Source organism: Macaca thibetana, chromosome 3, assembly GCF_024542745.1.
Source record: "Macaca thibetana thibetana isolate TM-01 chromosome 3, ASM2454274v1, whole genome shotgun sequence".
Lineage (NCBI taxonomy): Eukaryota > Metazoa > Chordata > Mammalia > Primates > Cercopithecidae > Macaca > Macaca thibetana.
Genome location: NC_065580.1, coordinates 112,491,180 through 112,513,389, shown reverse-complemented (window position 1 = coordinate 112,513,389; position 22,210 = coordinate 112,491,180). Strand labels below are relative to the sequence as shown.

General features: G+C 40.3%; 1 protein-coding gene across 2 annotated transcripts in view; it reads left to right on the top strand.

Annotated features, from left to right (window-relative positions):
• Nucleotides 1–22,210, top strand: part of GLI3 (GLI family zinc finger 3) — a 279,496-nt gene that overhangs the window by 8,202 nt on the left and 249,084 nt on the right. For both annotated transcript variants that reach the window (XM_050785513.1, XM_050785511.1), the window contains exon 2: nt 5,575–5,740. In XM_050785513.1, the coding sequence (XP_050641470.1) occupies nt 5,617–5,740 (124 nt within the window). In that variant the 5' untranslated portion in view covers nt 5,575–5,616. The remainder of the gene's footprint in view (nt 1–5,574; nt 5,741–22,210) is intronic.

Genomic DNA, 22,210 nt, shown 5'->3' with positions numbered 1-22,210 from the left:
CCCTGAGCTCAAGACAATGAGGCGATGTGTCTGTCTTAATCATTCACAGCATTTGAATCTATCTATGTGTGGCAGCTAATGAAGAAAAACACATTGGGGGCCAGGTTCATAGAAGGTGAATTCGACGTTTTGTGAGCAAAGCACACGCCTATTGGTTTTGTGAAGGCTTTTCAAGGGATCCCCAATGTTTTATTATAATGCCACACTCAGGGTGGTTGCATTGCAAAGTACCTGGAAGGTTGCAGCTCCCTGAAATCAGCCAGTTAAAAGAGCCTTCTGAACGCAACCAGGGCCAGCCCCTGCCAGTGTTTGCTGAAATGTGGCTGGGCCAACTGTAGAGTTTGCAAATGCCCGTGAGTATTCCGAGGAGCAGGGTGACCAGTCTGACAACGCCTTGATGCGGGTGGCTTCTCTGCACTGGAGGGAGGCTGCCAGGCGCTGCTGGCGCTGGAGCTCACCTCCCCACCCCCACTTCGCCCCCAGCCCTCGGCTTTTTTTCCTTTTCCCGCGGCCTGGCTGGCGGAGATGCATTGTCTCCTAAAAGGCCGCTTCAGGAATGCTGATCAAGGTCTGGGAGCACCCCTTCTGCCCCCAGACACCCAGAACCATCTCTGAGCAATCCAGCATGTTCTGTTTGCTGGCGCGCGGACTGTGGCGCGCCGGGGCCGGGAGAACTCGGCGTGGACTTCCCCGCGCTGATGTAATGATGATGGATGCGGCGACGCGGCTGCAGACGGCGCTGCGCGGGCTCGGCGCACCCACTAATGAACCCCCCGCGCCGCCGCCGCGGCCCGGTACCTCGGGCATGGGACGCGGGCGCGGGCAAAAGTGGTGAAAGGCGTGAAAAACGTCCCTTGCCACCACTGGAAGAAACCAGAACCTGAAGGGAACTCGACAGGAAAGCGCAGAGAGCGAGCGAGCTTTCAAACAAAATTGGCCATACCCATACAACCTGAGCAACCTGAACAAAACAATTACCATAATCAATGGGGACTCGCCTTTGTAACGATGAAAGTTTGTTTGGGGTTCCCCTGGTCCCCCGCCCTTGCAGGTGTAAGTGACGACTCTAAAGAGGACGACTTGAGGCGTTTGTGTGCAAGTGCTGTGTAATATGTAGGTCCCGGCAAGAATTCGCCAACGTGGTAAAGGTTGCCGTTCTCTTGCTCGCTCTCTGTTCTCTTGCTTGCTTTCAAAAGCAGACCTGCATTACAGCATCACCAGGTCAGTGGCTCCAGGAAGCTTTAAATGCCTTGTGTTGTAAGAGGTTGACGCAGGTTCAGATTTATAATTTAGAAAGAAAAGACCCACCTGCAGGCAGGTTGCAAATAGGAGACGGATTAGATTTAAAATAGGATCTGGAATTAATTGTGTCCTGGGTTTAGGCCTCGGGGAAATTACAAAAGGTTCAGGGATAGTTGAGTGGGAAAAAGCCTTGACTGTTTACTTTCAGGAAGGAATGTTTATCTCTCCTTTTACCTATGAAACTTCAAGCTTTAGGAGGGATATACCATTAGAGCAATTTTCCTTGGTTGCTTTTTTTTTTTCTCCTTCTCTCTCTCTCTCTCTCTCTCTCTGAGCTGCTGGGACTCAAACATCAGCTACAAACATTTTTCCCCTTAAGCATGAAAAGTCAAGGGGCGTGCCAGCAAATCTTGCATGTAATGTTTCAGTGGTGAAAGGGATTGAAGGAGAATAGTGTGGAGTCCTAAGCAAGGAAACTATATCAGGGGAGAAAGTATCATTTCATTCACATCTGAAACACAGTGGCATGTTTTCCTCAGGGAAAAGTCTTTGAAGTGAAGCAGAATTTAAAGTTTTCTCTTGATGCTTAAGTTCTAAATAAATTATACTTCATTATTTTTAAAATTCTAGATTTTACAAGTGTCGTGGAGCTACTGTCCTAGTGGTGTTTTGAGATTCCGTGAGGAATTTCTACTGGCCACTTCGATCCCGAATGCTTCAGTGGACCAGCTCAGGACTGACTTTCCAAGCTCCTCTTACTGTTCCCTGAAAATTCCATCACCACAACTCAAAGCGGCCACCTTTTGCCGCTCACTGACTCTTCACCCACAGTTTGATGAGGTGTGGGCGTCTAGAATGTTAAGCTTTCTCCTTTATAACTGACAGGGACAAAGTTGTAAAATAAGCTGATATAATTTATAGGAATGTACAGGAAGCAGATGTCTGATTTGGCACGTTGCCATCTTTATAGCCCAGTTCCAAGCATAAACCACACTTTTAAATAATTAGTTACTAACTAATGAGATCCAAAAATAAGTTGTCAAAATAGAAGAAGGGGGTAGATTGTTGAGTGACCAAGGGCCTATTTTTAAAAAACCCATTTCAGACGGGGGTAGGAATTAGTATTCTTTAAGACCATTAATTAGTGTGATTTCAGTCAGTGCCTGGAGCTTTACCTCTTCTCACTTGAGCCTCTCTCTATGGTGATGAGCATTGGGAGGGTTTTATTGCTTTGTTAAAATAAAGTCCTTTGCCTTGGGGGAAAAACCAACAACTCCACAAAAACCAAGTTTGTCAAGGAATTTTGGGAACTTGTCTCCTGATTCCTATTAATTAGCACCCTCTGCTAAGGAAGGTACTTAGTTCTTACTAGGAATCCCATGTCTTAATGGGTTTTTCTGGTCCATTTGCATGTTTCAGTGTGCAGTTTTAACATTGTAGACTCTTTACTCAAATACAGCCAATAAAACTGTTATGTGTGTGTCGAAGGGAACAATTATAGTAAATGCTTGTTTATCCCAAATGGCTAAGAATGGAGTATTTGGATCAATTAAATATTTCTGCTAAAGTTTTTAGTTTTTATAGAATTTGCCAGTTTTCAATGAAACACTGAATATGAAAAGAAAATGTATGTAGCTAAACCAATGGTGATTGAAATTCAAGACACTGCAGAGTCCTGTAAGTCACAGGGTCATTGATGCGATCATTTATGTACTCAGTAAACATTCTTATGTGACCTAACTGCTGGGAAAGTAGAAACCTTGTCCTCATGGAGCTTACAGTATGGAAAGGGGAGGTGGATGTTCAGCACAGACTTTTCCAGATGAAGAAGAGTTTATTATCATTGTGATGGGTGCTAGGATAGTTCTAAGGTGCAGTTCATTCATTAGTTCATCCGGTCAGCAAAGACTTCAATGAGTATATACTTCACTGGGTATACAGCAGTGAGCAAAAATAAACTTGTAGAACAGTTGTTCAAGGCTCACGCCTGTACTCCTAGCACTTTGGGAGTCCGAGGCTGGTGGATCACCTCAGTTTAGGAGTTTGAGACCAGCCTGGCCAACATGACGAACCCCATCTCTACTAAAGATACAAAAAATTAGCTGGGCATGGTGGTGAGCGCCTGTAATCCTAGCTACTTGGGACGCTGAGGCAGGAGAATCGCTTGAACCTGGGAGGCAGAGGTTGCAGTGAGCTGAGATCACGCCATTGCACTCCAGGCTGGGCAACAGAGTGAGACTCTGTCTCAAAACAAAAACAACAACAACAAAGAAAACAAGCTTTAGTGAATCTGACAATTAGTGATGCTTGCTAAAATTGAGGTTCCCGGGTGCCGCCCTCCAAGGCAAATGCATTGCAGGAATCTGAATGCTTAGCAAGCACTGTAGAAACGCTGATACAAATAGTTCTTGTACCAAGTGGGAAACGATGCCGATTGTATTGGATTATTCTTGTGGCATACTTTAAAGATGATACTTAAATCAATTTTGAAGGACCATTACAAAAAGTAATTATTCTGAGGTTGTTAGAGCTAGAAGGGACCATCAAAGATTTCTCCTTTAAGGATTCTCTATCCAGATTCTTGGAAAAGCTTTGAAGGTCTGTGATGGCTTAGAAATTAAATGTGTACTTTTGAGTTTAAGGGTATTTTCTGGGGAGAAGCTCTTTAACTTTTAACAGGTTCTTAAAGAAGATGTGTTCCCCCCGCCCAAAGTAAAGGTCAGATCTCACTGCCTGATTCTGTCATTTGACGGATGAGATCACTGAGGCTCAGCAACAGGTTGTTGGCCATTGTGCACTGTCTAGCTAGCCCCGGGGGGGCGCCATGCAGGTAGCCCTGCCCTTGGGACTCATGCATGTTGGCTGCACTCGGAAGGGAGATCTCAAGCCCCCCTTTCTGTTGTATAATACTTTGTCAGTGCCCTTTGAGGGGTGTTTCTGAATTTGGAGTGGATCTTACTATTGATATGTAAATTTAACTTAGTGCTTCTTTTTTCTTTTTTATTCTACAAAAGCTGTTCTTAAATAACTTGTGTGTTTTACAATGAATGACACTGGATAATCTCAGAAAAGAGATGGAAGTGAGTGGAAGAGCTGGTGTTACAGTGTGCCATGTGGCCTCTGGTTCTTAAACATTCTAGTTACTTGAATTCCAGATCAAGGAGGAATTTATTATGCAATGAAGAGCTTGCAGTTCCCTTGCAAATATGTGTTAAAGTAGACTGAAAATAGTTTACCTTGTATTTTAATTTTTTTAGTTGATCAAGCAGTTACTTATTTCATTTCACTCACCGCTGCTGTGATTGAGGATGTCGACATCTACTAAATGTAGAAAAATAAGCAAGGTGGCCAGACCAAAGAAATGCTTTCTACGAAAGTTGCAATCTAGATAACAGGAAGAAAACATGCTAGAGAGGGTACTTTTCCTCTTTTATTGTATTCTTTGTAGGTGTAGAACATGACTGCAAAAAGGCACATGAAGCAGAGTGAAAATTGATGAATGATGAGTTAGGGCGATTATCACATGAATGAAGCCAGTGAAAGACAGACCTACTGAACCTGCCTTTAGCTGACTTTTAATATTTCCTAAGTGAGCCCAGTCTTTGCTATTACAAAGACCTTTCAACTTTTCCATGTGGAATCAAGAGCATGTTGTTCTATTACCTTTGTCTTAAAAATGTGACTTAAATGAACTGAAAAATTCTCATGCTTTAAGGAGGTTAAAGAGTATAGCTTACCTGAATGAATTAGGATTAAGAGGTATATTGCAATTCAGATATCTTTATGAAAGAGGCAAAAATCACTGAACTGCTTGGCCTGAATTATCCTCTGATTCAGAATTTAGAGTAGGCCTTCAATGTTAGAAATTGTCAGACTCTCTTGAAAAAATCTAATTAATAATTAAAAACCTTCCCCTGCTTTGGAAGTTGTTCAAATGCCCCTTCCTGTAAAACTGGCCACCTGAAGAGACATTTGCAGATGTGGCTTTAAAAAGTAATGTGACACTTGTTTCACATGATAGACACAGTTGCAAATTGAGATTTTTAGATCATTTGATACCAAATGCTCAGTAGGGATTTGGGAAAAGTACCACATTATGGGCATTTCCCTCAGTTCTCTTTTTTTTTTTTGCATGTGTAGAGTTTCACTGGTTTGTTAAACTTTGAGACATTTTTGCCAGAAAACCTGTGGAGAAGTGTCATCTACATTTTGAATTTCCTAAAGCTCTAGGCTTTTCTCAGATGACAGGTGAAGTGGACTTTTGAAAGGTTTTTTTTTTATTATTTTATTTCCACCGTTTTGGAAAGTTGATGGCTCTGTTGTTTTCTTTAGGGCATTTTTGGTCGAAGAGAGCTGAAGTAATGAGAAGACATCATGGAGGCCCAGTCCCATAGCTCCATGACCACTGAAAAGAAAAAAGTTGAGAATTCCATAGTGAAGTGCTCCACTCGAACAGATGTGAGCGAGAAAGCCGTTGCCTCCAGCACCACTTCTAATGGTGAGCAGCACAGGGATTACCAGCAGCCCAGCCTGGAGTCATTTCTGTGTTCTCTGCATTCCTTGTGAATTGAGCGTTTGCACCTGGACCAGTGTTTGTTCTAGGAGAGGCTGAAGAAAGCAAATGGGGCGGGGGCGGGGGGGCAGCGGCGGGGACATGGAATTTAGTAATCTCTATTTTGGCACTCAACCTACACGTTGACTTCCAAACTTTCTAATTTGAGATGTAAATGTGATAGGTTATTTATTATCAGAAGTTCCTGTTTTGGCATTTTGGAAATCATCTTGACTAGTCTGGCAAGAGTTCAAAATGCTTTGTGTTGCATATGGATCATCTATACTGCTTGGAATAATTAGTACAAAAGACACAAAAGTTGTCTTGTCGAAATTAGTGACAGGACAGGAGTCTCCCCCAACCCCAACTTTAAGTAGTCTACTTTAAAGGATTTTAAGAAGTGTTAATGATTGAACCTCAAGGTAATGTTAGTATCTGAGATGCAGGTTTTGTTTTTAGCTTATAAAAATTTAATTTCCTTATTTGTGTTCAGAGATAACACAGAGCCACTGTTCCTGTATTCTATATTTTTAAATTTTAAGCAAAGTGTTGAGAGGCATTTCAGTTCAAGCATGGAGTGTTGAAAATAAATTCCAGAGCCTCCCTGGTACAAACAGACTGAATACGTTAATGGTAACCTTCACTTCCTGTCCTTGCTGTTTGTCCATTGTGGGCCACTAATGCCTTTCCTTTTTGTAGATTTCATAGCCATTCCTGGCCTCGCTGAATTTCTCTGCTTCTCCATGGGCCTGTAGGAAGAATGAGCTGGCCCGTTCTCCTAGTTCCTGGACACTGCCTATCTGGGCACACTGATTTGTATGAGCCAAACTGCTATTCTTATATTTTCTATATTCCAAGACAGGTTTTACTAGATTTATTTACATGTTTTCACATCCACTTGGAGAGTCAGAATCTCCTTTGGAAGATAACTCCAGTCCAGAACGTTAGACTCTAAGGGCAGATACTTCCAAGCAGCCTGACCACTTCTCTCTGGGCCCCTCCATGTCTGCTGAGAGCCTGTGCTTCTCACCTGCACTTCTTCACCCAGTTTCATGAGTGTGCATTGCTGACTGCACTGGGTAGGGAAGGAGCTGGCTCTTAAACCTACTGGCAAATGACTTCAGTTTTAAATTGATCCTTAGGGAGATGTATTTATGTCTCAGTTAAAATAATGAATTTACATATATGTGAAAGTATTTTCTCCTTTATTGATGGTATTTAAAGTCAAGACTGGCGCTTACTTTAACTGAGCCATAATATTTGCATTTTTCATCCAATGTGGTTATAGAAGGCATTTCTCCTTAAAAATATGTTACCTTGGTTTCTTTTTTCTGGAATTGGTAAAATTTAGGCAAATTTATTATTTCAGAAATAGAATCAGTATTTGCAGTGTTGGTTATTTGGTAATTTTTATGGTAATTCTGTAGGAATAAATGCTTCCTACGTATTTGACTTCAGGAACATCAGCTTTTGGTTATCTTTATAGTTTGTGTGAGTGTACATGCCTGTGTGTCAGGGTGTGAGCGAGTGTGAGTGTGTAGGGGGTGTGAGTGTGTGAGGATATGTGTGAGTGTGGGCAAGTGTATGCGTGAGTGTGTAGGTGTGTGGGTGTGTGTGGTAGGGGTAACTATGGGCATGTGTGTGTGTGAGCATGCATGTGTGTGAATGTGAGAACAGGCAAGAACAAGTGCATGGCAGAAGATGTTGCTGCGCTGCATGGAGCCTGCAGAAGCGCCTGTCGTGTTTATGAATCTCAGCTGCATGGCCACAGAGTCTCAGTCTTACGAAGATACTGTTGTTTGTGCCACTCCCACACCTAGACACATTCTCAGGAGGTTTTCCACTGCAGCTGCATTTGTCTTGAGTTGCTCTTGGACCTCGGGTTTCCCTCATGATTCTGTTGAGGGTGATTGGGAGCAGAACTAACCTGACCAGCCCCACAACAGCCAGGAAGCCACGAGATAAAACTAGCCAGAGAAGGAGCAGTCGTGATTTATAAATGTTAGTGCTACAGTGTTAAATAATCACCTGTTTCCTCAGCCCCACTCCAGTGGCTTCCTGCCCTGATCAGCTTGTGCCCTTGAGCCCACATTTTCTCCTAAATGTGTATGAATCCTCTCCTGTTTGGGGGCAGACACGCATTGATCAAACTTGCAGGGAACATGCCTAAACGATAGCTGTCCTAGAAATCCGGTGAACTCTGATCAGTTTTTCAGTGTTCCTGTGACTTCTAACAGATTTAGTGTTTCATATTTTGGGACAAAAATCAAATGAAAGAAAAATGGAAGTGGTGTTTTTAAACATGGATTGCAAGCCGACAGGCGGACTCTTGGAAAACAAATTTAAAGAGAGGAACAAGTAAAAGAAAGGACAATAAACCTTTTTCTTTGTGTATGTGATGCTAATAATTACCATGGTCTTTTTTACAGAGTCCTCTACAGTTTTCATCTAACTAGTTCAGCGCCTCTTTACAGTCCCAGGATTGTGCTGAGGGGCGTGGATTGCTGGAAACGCAGAGGCCCTTTCTTCTGCAGCGTGGTCACCTGCTGCCTCTGTACTCAGTCTTGATCATAGGGACTGGTGTGTGGGCTTTGGACCTGCCCTTGCCTGGGTTTAGAGTTCGTGGGGTGCAGGCTTTCCAAGTTGGGACACTATTTGTGTGCTGGCTGGTGGCTGACATCGCCGTGGCCCTCCATCCTTCTGTCCATCCGTCTGTCCCTCTGTCCCTCTTCCTATCTTTTCTATTTTTCTCTATAAATATTTCATAAATGCTTGGACCCCTGCACTGAGGCTATTCGTAGAAAGGAAAACAGAATCATGTGGATGCTATAACAGGTAGTACTGATTGCTGCTGTTTCCAGAAGGATTCTTGTGTTTCCTTTACAAAGCCCTGAACTATATCCATTTGTAACTGAACAATTAAAAATGAGTTCAGTTTCAGCCAGGTGCGGTGGCTCACACCTGTAATCCCAGCACTTTGGGAGGCCGAGGGAGGCAGATCACCAGGTCAGGCGATCGAGACCATCCTGGCTAACACGGTGAAACCTGTCTCTACTAGAAATATAAAAAATTAGCTGGGCGTGGTGGCGGGTGCCTGTAGTCACAGCCACTCAGGAGGCTGAGGCAGGAGAATGGCGTGAACCTGGGAGGTGGAGCTTGCAGTGAGCCAAGATCGCGCCACTGCACTCCAGCCTGGGTGATAGAGCGAGACTCTGTCTCAAAAAAAAAAAAAAAAAAAAAAAAAAAAGAGTTCAGTTTCAAAAACCAAATGAATGTAATACCTGCATTTTCTCTCCTATCCACCATTTCATGACTAAAGTCACACAAATGAACAAAAAGTTTTGTTACTGGCTGAGTTATTGGTGAGGTTGCCTTAATTAACTTTTCCAGCCATTCTGTGGTGCAATTTGTTCTTCATTGTGAGCTTCCCAGCCAAACCACTCACATTCCACTGCATGTCCTTACAGATCTGTTTTCGTACTTTTCTCAGCGGAGTATCTGCTCCTGGAATAACATTCGTATAGAGTTTTGTTTAAACATACGCAGACCCACAACCCAAAGGTATAGTTCAGAAAACTTGAACAGCTTTTTAAAGAAGCATTTGCCACTTAACACTGAAATTTAAAATAATGCAGGTGAAAAACTGTATTGTAGAACTTGTATGACCAAAAAAAAAAAGCAAGCCAAATTTGATTTTTGTAACATTTAAGAACCTATATCAACATATAAAGCCTTCAGTAACCCTTATGCAGGAAGTACAGTGTACCCATAGTTTAATGTGCCCATGGTTTGATTTTAAATTTTAGTGTTATATTTGAAGTGTAAATAACAAAGGAGATGGCATTTAGTTTTCTGAATTATTTAAGTGCAATTGTGATTTAAGTGATCATTTGTGGCATTTCACACGGTGGCTTTCCCATAGAAAAATCTTAGGTGTGATTGTTGACTTTAAAATGTCCAAGTCCATTAATGTGTGAAGACTGTAAGTAAAATGGCTTAATACTTAATAATCTCTTTTTGGTATAGATTCATTACTTCATAAGCTACATGTTGTGTTTTCTAAATTAAATAAGAGTTTTTTAATGTATATCTTCCAATGTTCTACATATTCTCATTCTCTTATACAGTTTTTTTTCAATGATTTGCAAATACTGACTTTTCAATTTGAAGTGTTTTGCCTCATTTTTGGCCCATGATTTTGTTTTAAAGGAGTAATTCGATAGTTCTTATTAATCTACAACTCAGCTTTAAAAAAGAAACTAATGATAAACGTATGTAGCCCGTGGTCTTGGGGATCTTTTATCAGATCTGATAGTTATTGGGAACATACTTTAAAGTGATAGAAAGCAGAAATTATCGTAACGCTGATGCAATGTGAAACCAAAGTTGATAGATTAATGGTGCAAAGGAAGTTCCCTGTTCACTTTGATTCTTTGAAAAAGAAGAATTTGGTTCTTTGCTTAAAAAATTATTTTCTTCAAGGTTGGTAAGGGGAAAGTGTTATGGTCTGCAAATTCCTAAGGAGATGCTTTTTTTTTTTTTTTTTTTTTTTTTTTTGCTTTAACTTTTGGTTACTTCTTGCCCTTGGGATTTGCTTTTAAACTATCCATTGCAAGGGTGTTATTAGGTTGGTGCAAAAGTAATTGCGGTTTTTGCTTTTAAAAGTAATGCAAAAACTGCAATTACTTTTGCACCAACCAATGATTGTGATGTCTGTTGGTCTTCCAGCTGGGAGTAAGATGGCTTTGAGTTTTGTTGGAAGTTTGAAATTCATCTGCTATTCCTCACCATGAGCTCTTATCTCCTTGACTTTTTTTTATGGTAAGAGTATATGTGCCAGTTCTGCTCTGAAATGGGCAGGCAGTTCATGCCATAAAGACCATAGGTTGTGAGTTTTTGCTTTCTTGTTTCTATAGAGGTCCAACCCCTTTTCTTTGCCACATCCCATTTCCTGGCACATGACAGATAAGTGGAAAGGATGTTCAGAGAAAATGGATTTCAGATTATAGGATGTTCATTCGTAGCATACACAGGTTCTGGCATCTGAAAGCTTGGTTGGAGTTCTGGCAACATGAAGGACTAGCCATGTGAGTGTGGGCAGATGAGCTTTTCAGCGTTCCAGTTTCCTCATCAGTTTAGCAAGATAATAGTAAGACCTACTTCACACTTCACAGGTTGCCATGTCATAAACATATAGGAAGGACTCTGCAAACGTTAGCCATTGCTATTAGGACAAAGCATGCTGGTGAGTTAAACATTATGAATACAAAACAGAAAGATTGTGTTGTCTTGAACATACACATCAGTTTTCAAATTAAGGGAAATATGTTTGGCAAAAGTAATGGTGAATTTGCTGGACTCAGATGTCTGAAAAATAGTTCAAGATGTTTCACAAATCCCAAATGTGACCAAGTTTGCACGTCTTAAGGAGGGATGGATTAAAAAAACAAAGTTTCTGTAAACTTCCTTCTAAATGCCTTCTTAAATCAGAAAATAGTGAAGATAATCTTGGGAACATTTATTTCGGTTTTCTCAACCTTGAAAGGTAGTGTTGTATTGATTATATGCTATTGCATTAGAAGCAGCATGTATATATCCTTTTTCTTGATTCTTTTCCTGGGTTGAACTGGTGGTTTGTGCTGTATTCGAATTAGATTTTATTTTTTATAAAGAGTTTTTATGTTTATAAACGAACTAACTGAAGACAAATATTCTGATTCTAATAAGAGCCCCAACTCTCTTGAGCTCCAAACTCACATGTCCTGTACTCTGGTTACCACTGTGTTCTTTATTTTGGCTAAGTATATCACCTTTCCTGTGGTCAGCCAGGCTTGAAACCGCACCATCACCTTTGACCCCTCCTTCTCTCCTGCTCCCATGTCCTACCGGTTTTGAGGTCCTGTTAGATTTTCCTCTGTAATTACTCGCTCGTGTGTCTCTTCAGGCCAACCTACTGTACTGTGTGGTGAAAACCCTCACACCTCATGCTTAGATGATTAAAATGGCCTTCTGTCTAATCACCTTGCCTTTCATCTCCACTCTTGTCATACATGGGACTTGCTTCTGCCAAATTAGGCTTATTACAGTTCTGCTTATGCCACACCCCTGCTCTAAAAGCTCCAGTGACTCCCGTCTACCTGTAGAATAAAGTTCAAAGTCTTTGACGTACCATTTAGGTATCTTCTAAAATCTGGCCCCAGTCTGACAGTCCAATCTGATATGTTCAGAAGTAGATATGCTACTATCCCATCCCATAACCTATGCTTTAGTTAAATTCAAGGGCTCTTGGCCTTTTGTCCATGTGTTCCTCCATAGAAGTGTTTTGCTAACACCAATGCATGTTTAAAGTCTCAAATGTGAATACGTCACCAGTCTCTTTCCTCATAAGGTCTTGTGTCCTTTGGGGAACTAACTAATAACACTAGATTTTTTTTTATTTTTAAAATTATTATTATTTTAAGTAATAGACTTTGTGTTTTAGAGAGGTTTTAGGTTTACAGAAAAATTGAGCAGAAGATAGAGTTCTCATATACCCCCTCATTCATACTTTCCCTTGTTATTAACATCTTACATTAATGTGGTACATTTGTTACAACTGATGAAGCAATATTGATGCACTGTTATTAACTTTCTGTCATTCACATTGGGGCTCACTCTGTTGTACAGTTCTATGGGTTTTGACAAATGTATGTCACAGATCCACTACTGCAGTATCCTGCAGAATACTTTCAATGCTCTAAAGATCCCTCATACTCCACCAGTTTATCTCGTCCCTTCCTTCATAGCACTCAAGTTTTACATTTTAGTTAAACTTCTTGAGAGTAGCACCTGGTTTTTCTACCTTACCCCCTCCCTGCTCACATTCAGTGTTTTTGCTGAGAGGGCCTCAGCAGATACTGAATAAGCCTGTAAATCACAACACTTTGAGACAGGAGGGCAGGGGGCATGTGTAACACAGCAGTAGTGTTGTGCAGTTAAGCCAGGGTTTGAGCCCTGTCCCTACCACATAATTGCTGTGTGATCGTGGGCTAAGTACTTAACCTCTCTGACTCTGGCACAGAGAGTACCCAAACATGTTAGCTATTGATAGTAATAGTAATATGACTCTCATGGATATTATTTGCCAAGATTAAATTTATTGATGCTTTTCATCTCACTCCTTTCAGCATAATATCATTTGTTAGTATTCTCTGAATGGTTCAGCTTTAATCTATTGAGATAATTAGAAGGATTGGCTAATAGGAAATCCTTACATGAGATTGGTTATCAGGTTCTAGCTTAACAGTCTAGAGTTAGGGAACAGTATCTTAAATCACTGGTCCTGAAATTGGCACAAGTTGGGATTTTAGCCATTGGATTTCTCCTCAAAAAGAACAATTCCTGGGATAAATAAATATCAGATAAACCAGAAATAAATATCACTCCCATTTTTCAAATTTAAGAGCAAAAAAAAGTCACAGCATGATGTTTCGTTTGGATGGGATGTTTCTGGGTTGCCTTTGATTACTTGTGATCATGGGGTGTGAATATTTCAAATTTCCAGAAACAAGCTGCTTAGAATCAGAAACAACCACTAAATAGTGGATGCCTAAGGGGCAAAACGGTGATTATGGAAAGAAAATCTCCTTTTGGAGAGGTAGTTGGTGGCCTATCACTACCTCCTGCTCTGACCCTCAAGGTCGAGGAGGGCTTGCTTTTCCAGGCAGCTTTGGGGAGATTGGGTGATGGTAAAAGCAAAAAACTCCCTGTTACCTTGTTTACATAGAAACGTTTCCAGATATGTCTGCTTTAGTTTATTATTGGGTAAAATTCGCATACAGTAAAATTCACTCTTTGTGGTGTGCAGTTCTATGAGCTTTGAAAATCAGTAAGTTCACATAGCTACCACCACCGAGACACAGAACAGTTCCAGCACCTCCCCCAGATTTTGACCAATATGTGTGCTTTAAACTCAGCTCAGTAACGCATGTGGGGTGAGTCCCCAGTAATGACAGAAAGCATAGGAACTTCAGTAGCTGCTTGATGCTGTTTATTTCACATTTAAAAAAAAAATGTTTCTTTTGGGTCCCGTTAGCAAAACTTAGTGTTAGTTTTTTTTTTTCTATTTAAATATCTTATGTTGAATTTGTAGTAGAACGAAAATCTTTCTGAAAACTGTTCAGAAATCTACAACCTAGAGCGTCTGCTATTTTGAATCGTTTTTTTTTGTTTTTTTTTGTTTTTTTAGCATCCAGTGAATGTACATTTTAGGCCAATTTAAAATTCCGTTTTATGTTTAAAACTACAAGACAGCCATATTAAAGGGCTTTTCGTTATTGTTTTTGTTACTTTAAATTAATTGCATGAGAAAATTAGAATCTGAACACTTAATGCAGCTATAACCTAGAGGGAAAATACCAAATGCTTTGCTATTTTTTTCTTTCTATCTTTTTTTTCTTTTTGGAAACATCTTTCCCCTTTCTCCTTTACTGATATAGATTGGACTTTGTGTCAGGTAGACAGAATTTTTATATTAAGTTAGTCCTAGTGCAATTTAGTCTGTTATTTTTTTTTTTCTTGCCTGCTCTTTTTTCCCTTTCTTCGACTCTTTCCTCTTCCTGGTCCCTTTTTCCTTTCTCTTTTTTTTTTCTTTAGTTGTAGAAAGTTGAGTTCCATCCCAATTATTAAATCTTAGGAGACCATTCCCACATGGTTCCGTAAATGGTAGCTTCATCCCGCGTTCTTTCATCTCTTTCCCTGCTCTCTGGCTTGACAGTTGAAAAGGTCTGACTGTGCCACACAATGGTTTGATTGGTTTCTCTGGGGGAGACTTTTCCCTGCCTCATCATTCGCCAGGCAGGTGGACCAGAAAGTCTCTTGATTCTTTTGTTGCCTCTCAAAGTCCGAGGTCTTTGACTGAATAAATCTGCCGTCATGGGATAATTTGCTAAAAGGAGACTGAAAGATGTGAGAGAAAAGCCTCACTACTTGGGTGCTGCATTAATGAAATAACAGGGCCTTGGAGTTTGCAATTGAAAAATCACCAGGAATGCAATGGGTGGAGACGGGCTTCTTTTATTTCCCATAATAAACTTTTAGTTCTATCATTTAAAGCATGCCTGTCCCTTTGCTTGCCTGCAGGCCAGAGTGTGTTTGCATTTGTACCCATGTTTAAGGGTTTCTGGGGACAGCCTGCCCGGCTGGAAGCCGTTTGGGTGCTGTGTCTAGTTAGTCATTAGATTATTACTAGTGGATGGAAAGAATTCCATATGACAGAACTAAGGTTGAGTTAACACAGGACGAAAAGTAATTTATAGATAGGCTGTCCCCAGCCATCTTTGTAGCCCCTGATAAGGTTTCATTTCAGAATGGATAGGCGACATTTCCACTTACGGGCCCATTCTGCGACACCTGTGATAACAGCTTCTGGATCCTAATTGAAATTGGTTTCAAAATGGATTTTCACTTTTCTCTGTCTGTGGAAAATATTGAATGGACTCAGAGCTGCCACAGAGAACCCCAGACCTTGGAAAATGGAGCGGGAAGCTAGGATCATCTTTCATAACAGTGTCGATGATATGACAGTTTTGTTATCTGTCTTATTAATGAAATCATTGATCACCTGATGAGGGAGATAATAAACTACATTTCACCACCAGTCACGAAGCTCAATTAGACTGCTATTACAAATAGGGAGGGGGAGAAAACAACCATGGAACAAATGTAGAAAAGGTCAATTAAAACTTTTCATTCCCAAAGTGACCATTTCAGAGGAGAACATGCTGAGTGACTGCAATGCAAGCATTTTGAAATTGTAGCGGTTAACATTATATTCAAGGACTTTCTTCTTGGCCAATGTAGAGTAATTGGCAGTTTTATTAAGTAAAATTTTATTTCTCAAATATTACTTGTTTCATTATGTAAAATTCGGAAGTAGAAGGGGAAGTCCTGCTTTGTTTAAGTGCATCGTAATGGGGAAAATGGGAGAACAAAATCCACAGATTCTTTCCCTCCCCACATGGTGAGGGGATTTGGGGCCAGCCCCCGGTAGGTGTGTTGGGTAAGGAAGAACACACTGAAAGGCTCGTAACCTAGGTTCTTTGAAAGAAAAGTAGCTTATTATCCCTTCCTCTCTTAAAGTGCTTTAGGAATCCTAGGAAGATGAGACGGGAATTAGGTTTGGATTTAATGAGGTGGCTCTATTGTTTGGTGTTGGGCTGCTCTGGAATGTGCTCTCTGTTCCTCTTGAAGGAAAGGAAGAGATGCTGATGACCTCTCATGTTTCACGGTGAATTGTATTCCTAGGTGTTTCTCCATTCTCTGTGCTAGCAAGGATCAATCCATCCCATCTGAGCTTGAAAGAGGAGCTATGATCAAAGGCGCTAATGATGTCACTGATCTCTGGTGATTGATTAGGAGCAGAAGTTCTGGAGAACTCGGCCTTTTCTTATAATTTCAAATTCATTAGTGTCTATTAGGGTTGCTAGCTCTCAATCCGCAAAATTAGAAAAAGAATGATACAGAAAATAATTGTATTTTTCTTTATCTATGACTATTTTTTAAGCTTATTGGAACCATGGTTACATTTTATAAGCAACCTTTCCCTTTTAGATATATTGCAAAGAAATGGAGTCTTCTTTATAAATTGGGTTAATTTTTTCGAATTCGACATACAAATTGGGAAAGATACTTGGGAGTGAAATATTTTACATCGTTTCCAAAGCAGTTTAGTCATATACAGATAATTACATGTTAGATAATCCTAAAATATATTTAAGTGTTTTATTAACTTGGAAATTCAGGAGTTTCTTACGTGGATTTTAAAATCCTTTGAGTTATTTTTGTGGAACTACCTAATATTTTCCCCTTGTCATTCAAGAGGATGAGTCATTTCTGTGTGCATGTTTATCTTTAAAAATAAAAACAAATGCATTTCATGCCAAGAGATGACAGTCTTACAATTGGGAGAGATGCAACTTGAAAGGAAAAAATAAAAAGCAAGAGGGAGAGAGATAGAGCGAGATGTCTCTTTCGGGAACTGCTCACGATTGTAACCATTGGCTTACATCCACCTAGAGTAGGGATTGATTACAAAAGCATCGGAAAAAATTCTGTTTTGGAAGGCGCTGCAGCTCAAGAAATAAAAGTTGAATGGAAAATGGAGAACGTAAATTATTATTAAGGTTACCATTACCGTATTGGTTTGCTGTTGGTTGTCAAGGACTCTTGCTTCATGCTTGCTTATGGCTAATTCCTTTCACAGCAGATTCATTTTGAGGACTGCTCTGAGCAGAACTGATAAATGTGTTTATGGTCAAGGATGAGTATAATTAAGAGAAGAGATGGTGCAAATGAACCTTTCGGGGGAGAAGGTGTGGCAATTGTGAATACTAGGCTTTAATTAATGTCGAAGACTCCCCTCTCACAGAATATTTTTTGTTTTAGTGGCAGTGATAAGAAAAATAATCTGAGATTGCTACCTATAACCAAAAGAGAACTTCTAAAAAGATTAGAACAATGGCATGATTGAAATAATGGAACTTCCATCAATTTTAAACATTTTCTGGTAAAATATGAAGCTAAGATACAATTGAAGATTTCTTCCAAGCATTTAAAAACCAGAAAACATACAGTGGTCCATTTCACATTAGGTTTAAATTCAATCTTTCCTAAAATACTAATGTTTCTAGGCTTGTTTTCAAATCCTGGCAAGTTTGAGAGTAGTAGAAAAGTTCCTTTCCTATAAACGTTGACAGCAGTTCCTGTGTAGGCTAACAATGTTTTATAAATAGAGTTTACTTAGCAAAAACCATATGTATGCCCAGTGAAATAATCTCACATTTATTTACGTTTTGATTTATAGAAAACATGTGCCCTCTGACAAAGCCTTTCGGCTCTTTTCCGTAATTAAAAAGAATCATGCTTGAAAAAACAGCTACCATCTTAATGGGAAACTTTTTCACATAAATTCAAAGCACTTCTTTGATCGGCTTCACACAAAATTAGAATATTTTTATCCGTCTGTTTGGCCCAAAAAACTGGATGACTCAGGAAAACAAACAAAAAAAAAGATGCTCATAAATCTCTCAGTTGTCTATCTACATGTGTATTCACACACACCCATGTCAGCATATATATTGGTTGAATATTGGGGAATCCAAGGATTAAACAGGCTGGTGCAGTGTTACAGCAGAAAAATTTCTCTTGTTGCTTGTTCTTCCCACTGACTAGTCTTGGTTTAACCCAAGGTAGTTTGTTGGTTTTTCTAGATTGAAGAGGAAACATGGTCCTACATGTACCTATTGCTAGGCCTTCATCTGGATATCTGCAAAGTATCTGCCCTGATTCTCTTCCACAACAACAGATTGTAAAGAGAGAGAGGGATAAGAAGACAATTTGCAAATCTCTTGTCACTCCCCTTTTCTTCGTGAGAAAAAAGATATGATTTTTAAAAAGCATATTTTATTTTTGTTTACTACTTTTTCAAAAAGTTCAGAGTTGCAAGTGAGGTGTAGAAGAGAAAAACCCTTTCTTAATAAAGAAGTGATAATATTAGCTGGGACCAGGCTATGAAATACTGCTGAGTCACTGTTCCAGACTAGATCCGTGGTATTTGCACTGCTCTGGGGGCCGGGAGGTTGGTGGTCGGGAGAAAGTGAGTCTCTACCAAATATAGAAACTTTATAATACTTGAGTATACTAATAATACAATTACAATTCTTACAGATAAATGCTAGCATAATTTTGTACCTTATTTTGACTTGCGGAGGGAGGGGGCTTTCATTTTTGAATAGAAGTGAGGGATTATATGTGCTTAAAAAAAAAGAGTAAAATTTTTATAGAAACTCTCTCTTGTGGTGATAATGTCAGTTTTCAAGGTCTAGGAAAGCGTAGCTCCTGCCTCTGTAAACAAATACCATTGACCACAGTGACAACCACTTGAAGCCCAATAATATGAGATCTAAGGGAAATGAACCATCTTCGACAGCAGGGCATCTTCACCAGTAATCCTAGAACCCTTGACTTTGATGGAGAGGCGTCTGAGAATGGGGGAACTCCTTTGGAATTATTTTACACAGCACTTTATGGACATGGGCCTATGCCCCTTTTTTTCAGGTTCTTAAAGAGATATATGACCTAGCATTTGCCAGAGGCTCTCCTTTACAGGGAGTATTTGGAGCTCTAACTTTCTCTTGGAAAATTTTGGTTGAATGATTAGAATTCTCTTTGGAGGAATGATGATCTGTAAGAGTGAGACTCTGTCTCAAAAAAAAAAAAAAGAGAGAAAGAGAGAGAGAGAACCTCTCAGTGATAGGAAACGAGGAGCTGAGTCTTTCTCATATACAACATGGTGTGATTACATAGTTGTAGCCTAGCTAACTTTGTAGTTGGTTGCACATTAAGAATTCAAAAGATTCTACCTGGGTGTCAATTTATCTGTGAAAATGAAGGATTTGGGTCATGTGATTTAAAGAGCTCTCTCTATCCCTTCATATTCTTGATATTCAAATCTCTATGACATGGGCTCCAATTTCCACAGGAATTTTGCAGAATGTAAAATAAGAGGAAAGGTGTCCCATAAATAAGGGGAGCTGGAGAGGAATGAGTTAATATAATCTAAGTTTAGAACAGGAAATTCAGAATTCCTTTTAAATTAAGCTGTGTACATCACATGTATGGGTCCATCTTGGGTTAAAAGCCACTGAAGATTTTGTTTAGGCCAAAATGTACCATCACATTGTTTAGTCAAATACTATTCCAGAGACCAGGCGTGGTGGGCCACACTTGTAATCCCAGCACTTTAGGAGGCCAAGGAAGGAGGACTGCTTGAGGCCAGGAGTTTGAGGCCAGCATGGGCAACATAGCAAGACCCTGTCTCGACCCAGCCATCCCACTACTGGGGACATACCCAAAGGATTATAAGTCATGCTGCTATAAAGACACATGCACACGTATGTTTATTGCAGCACTATTCACAAGAGCAATGACTTGGAATCAACCCAAATGTCCATCAGTGACAGACTGGATTAAGAAAATGTGGCACATATACACCATGGAATACTATGCAGCCATAAAAAAGGAGGAGTTCGTGTCCTTTATAGGGACATGGATGCAGCTGGAAACCATTATTCTCAGCAAACTATTGCAAGAACAGAAAACCAAATATCGCATGTTCTCACTCATAGGTGGGAATTGAACAATGAGATCACTTGGACACAGGAAGGGGAACATCACACACTGGGGCCTATTGTGGGGAGGGGTGGGGAAGGATAGCATTAGGAGATATACCTAATGTAAATGACGAGTTAATGGGTGCAGCACACCAACATGGCACATGTATACATATGTAACAAACCTGCATGTTGTGCACATGTACCCTAGAACTTAAAGTATAATAATAATAAAAAAAAAGAATACCCAGGTCTCTGCTAGCCTAATACAACCACCTTAGTCTTCCAAGTCCCACACATTGTATGTCCTGAGGTCAGTGACAGGACCCATTTTTAAGTACATTGACCTGGGAATGACCATTCATCTCTTTTGGGGAAATAACTAAAAGATATTTTATTACTGGTATTCCTATGTGAAATGTGGAATAAAATATATCTTATATAAATAAATTTTTTAAAAAAGAAACTGTCTCCACAAAAAAATTATTAAAAAATTAGCTGGGCATGGTGGCACCTGCCTGTAGTCCTAGCTCCTTGGGAGACTGAGGTGGGAGGATCGCTTGAACCAGGAGGTCAAGGCTGCAGTGAGCTATGATCATGCTATTGCACTCCAGCCTGGGCAGCAGAGTGAGACCCTGTCTCTAAAATAAAAATAAAAAAAAAAATTGCAAGTGTTTTGAAGGGTATTCTACAGGTATCAGTTTCAGGTATAAATTCAGGGAGATTTTGCCCAATTTTGTCTGAATTGCTGATAATTACAATTTGCTGTCACAACAGCAGTTGATCCTTTGAAATCTGAAATGTATGTTTTCTTGATTGATTGATTGATTGATTTTTTTTTTATTTTTTTGAGACGGAGTCTCGCTCTGTCACCCAGGCTGGAGTGCAGTGGCCGGATCTCAGCTCACTGCAAGCTCTGCCTCCCGGGTTTACGCCATTCTCCTGCCTCAGCCTCCCGAGTAGCTGGGACTACAGGCGCCTGCCACCTCGCCTGGCTAATTTTTTGTATTTTTTAGTAGAGACGGGGTTTCACCGTGTTAGCCAGGATGGTCTTGATCTCCTGACCTCGTGATCCGCCCGTCTCGGCCTCCCAAAGTGCTGGGATTACAGGCTTGAGCCACCGCGCCCGGCTGTTTTCTTGATTTAGACCTGGTATTATTCATCACCCACCAGGCTTCCTATACTCATCTTCCTGGAAGAAGATGTGTGTGGCAGCCAGAAGGAACATTTTGGACTCTTGTGTGACTAACTCCTCCCCGATCGTGGCCCTCTTTCAAACCTCTTGAACATCCTCATAGAGTGCTTTGCATAGTTTTCTGTTTGGCATCTGGTTTTATGTAGTTATATTTCATCATGGCTTCACTGAGAGCTTTTGCAAATGTCTTTGATGCTAATTTAGTTGCATTAAACTTTTTGGAGTGGAAAAAAGAAACAAAACCAAGAGTACAATAAACTTTGATTACCAGACCCCTAAACACTGAACCTCTCAAGTAACCCATATTTGTAATTTATTCTTTCAGAATGGCATTTACAGGCAGGAGCTGGGGAGCGTTGTTATTGAAAAGTTAGGCAGCAGCATTCAGATGCAGCAGAAGCAAGGGCACTAAGTTTCACAGGGACACTTGGAGAAGATGCTGCATCATCTCATGAAGATTAGATGGTTTATTATATAGAAATTATTAAAATAATTCATTTTAGAGTTCCAGTAAAAATGGAGCCTAAAGGAGCCCCAGGAATGCAGGACGCTTCTAACTTCACCGAAGTCCACATAGCCTGCTCACTCCAGCCTGAGACCTTAGACTCATCCATGCTATTCCCTGCTCTCCTCTGTCTTAAATGTGTTTTTATTTTTATTTTTATTTATCTATTTAGTTTTTGAGATGGAGTCTCCCTCTGTCACCTAGGCTGGAGTGCAGTGGCGTGATCTTGCCACCATGCCTGGCTAATTTTTACATTTTTTAGTAGAGACGGGGTTTTGCCACATTGGCCGGGGTGGTATCAAACTCCTGACCCTAGGTGATCTACCCACTTCGGCCTCCCAAAGTGCTGTGATTACAGGCGTGAGCCACGGTGCTTGGCTGAGTTTTTATTTTTATGAAAGGAATACTTGCTCATTGGGAAATTAAGAAATGTATAAAAGAAAAACACGAACCTGGCCTAGAATCTCACCACTTGGAAAATAAAGGTTAACACTTTGATATATTTTCAGTCTTTCTCTCTGTTCAGGTAACTATATGCTAGGATCATTTTCTGTGTCATGAACCAC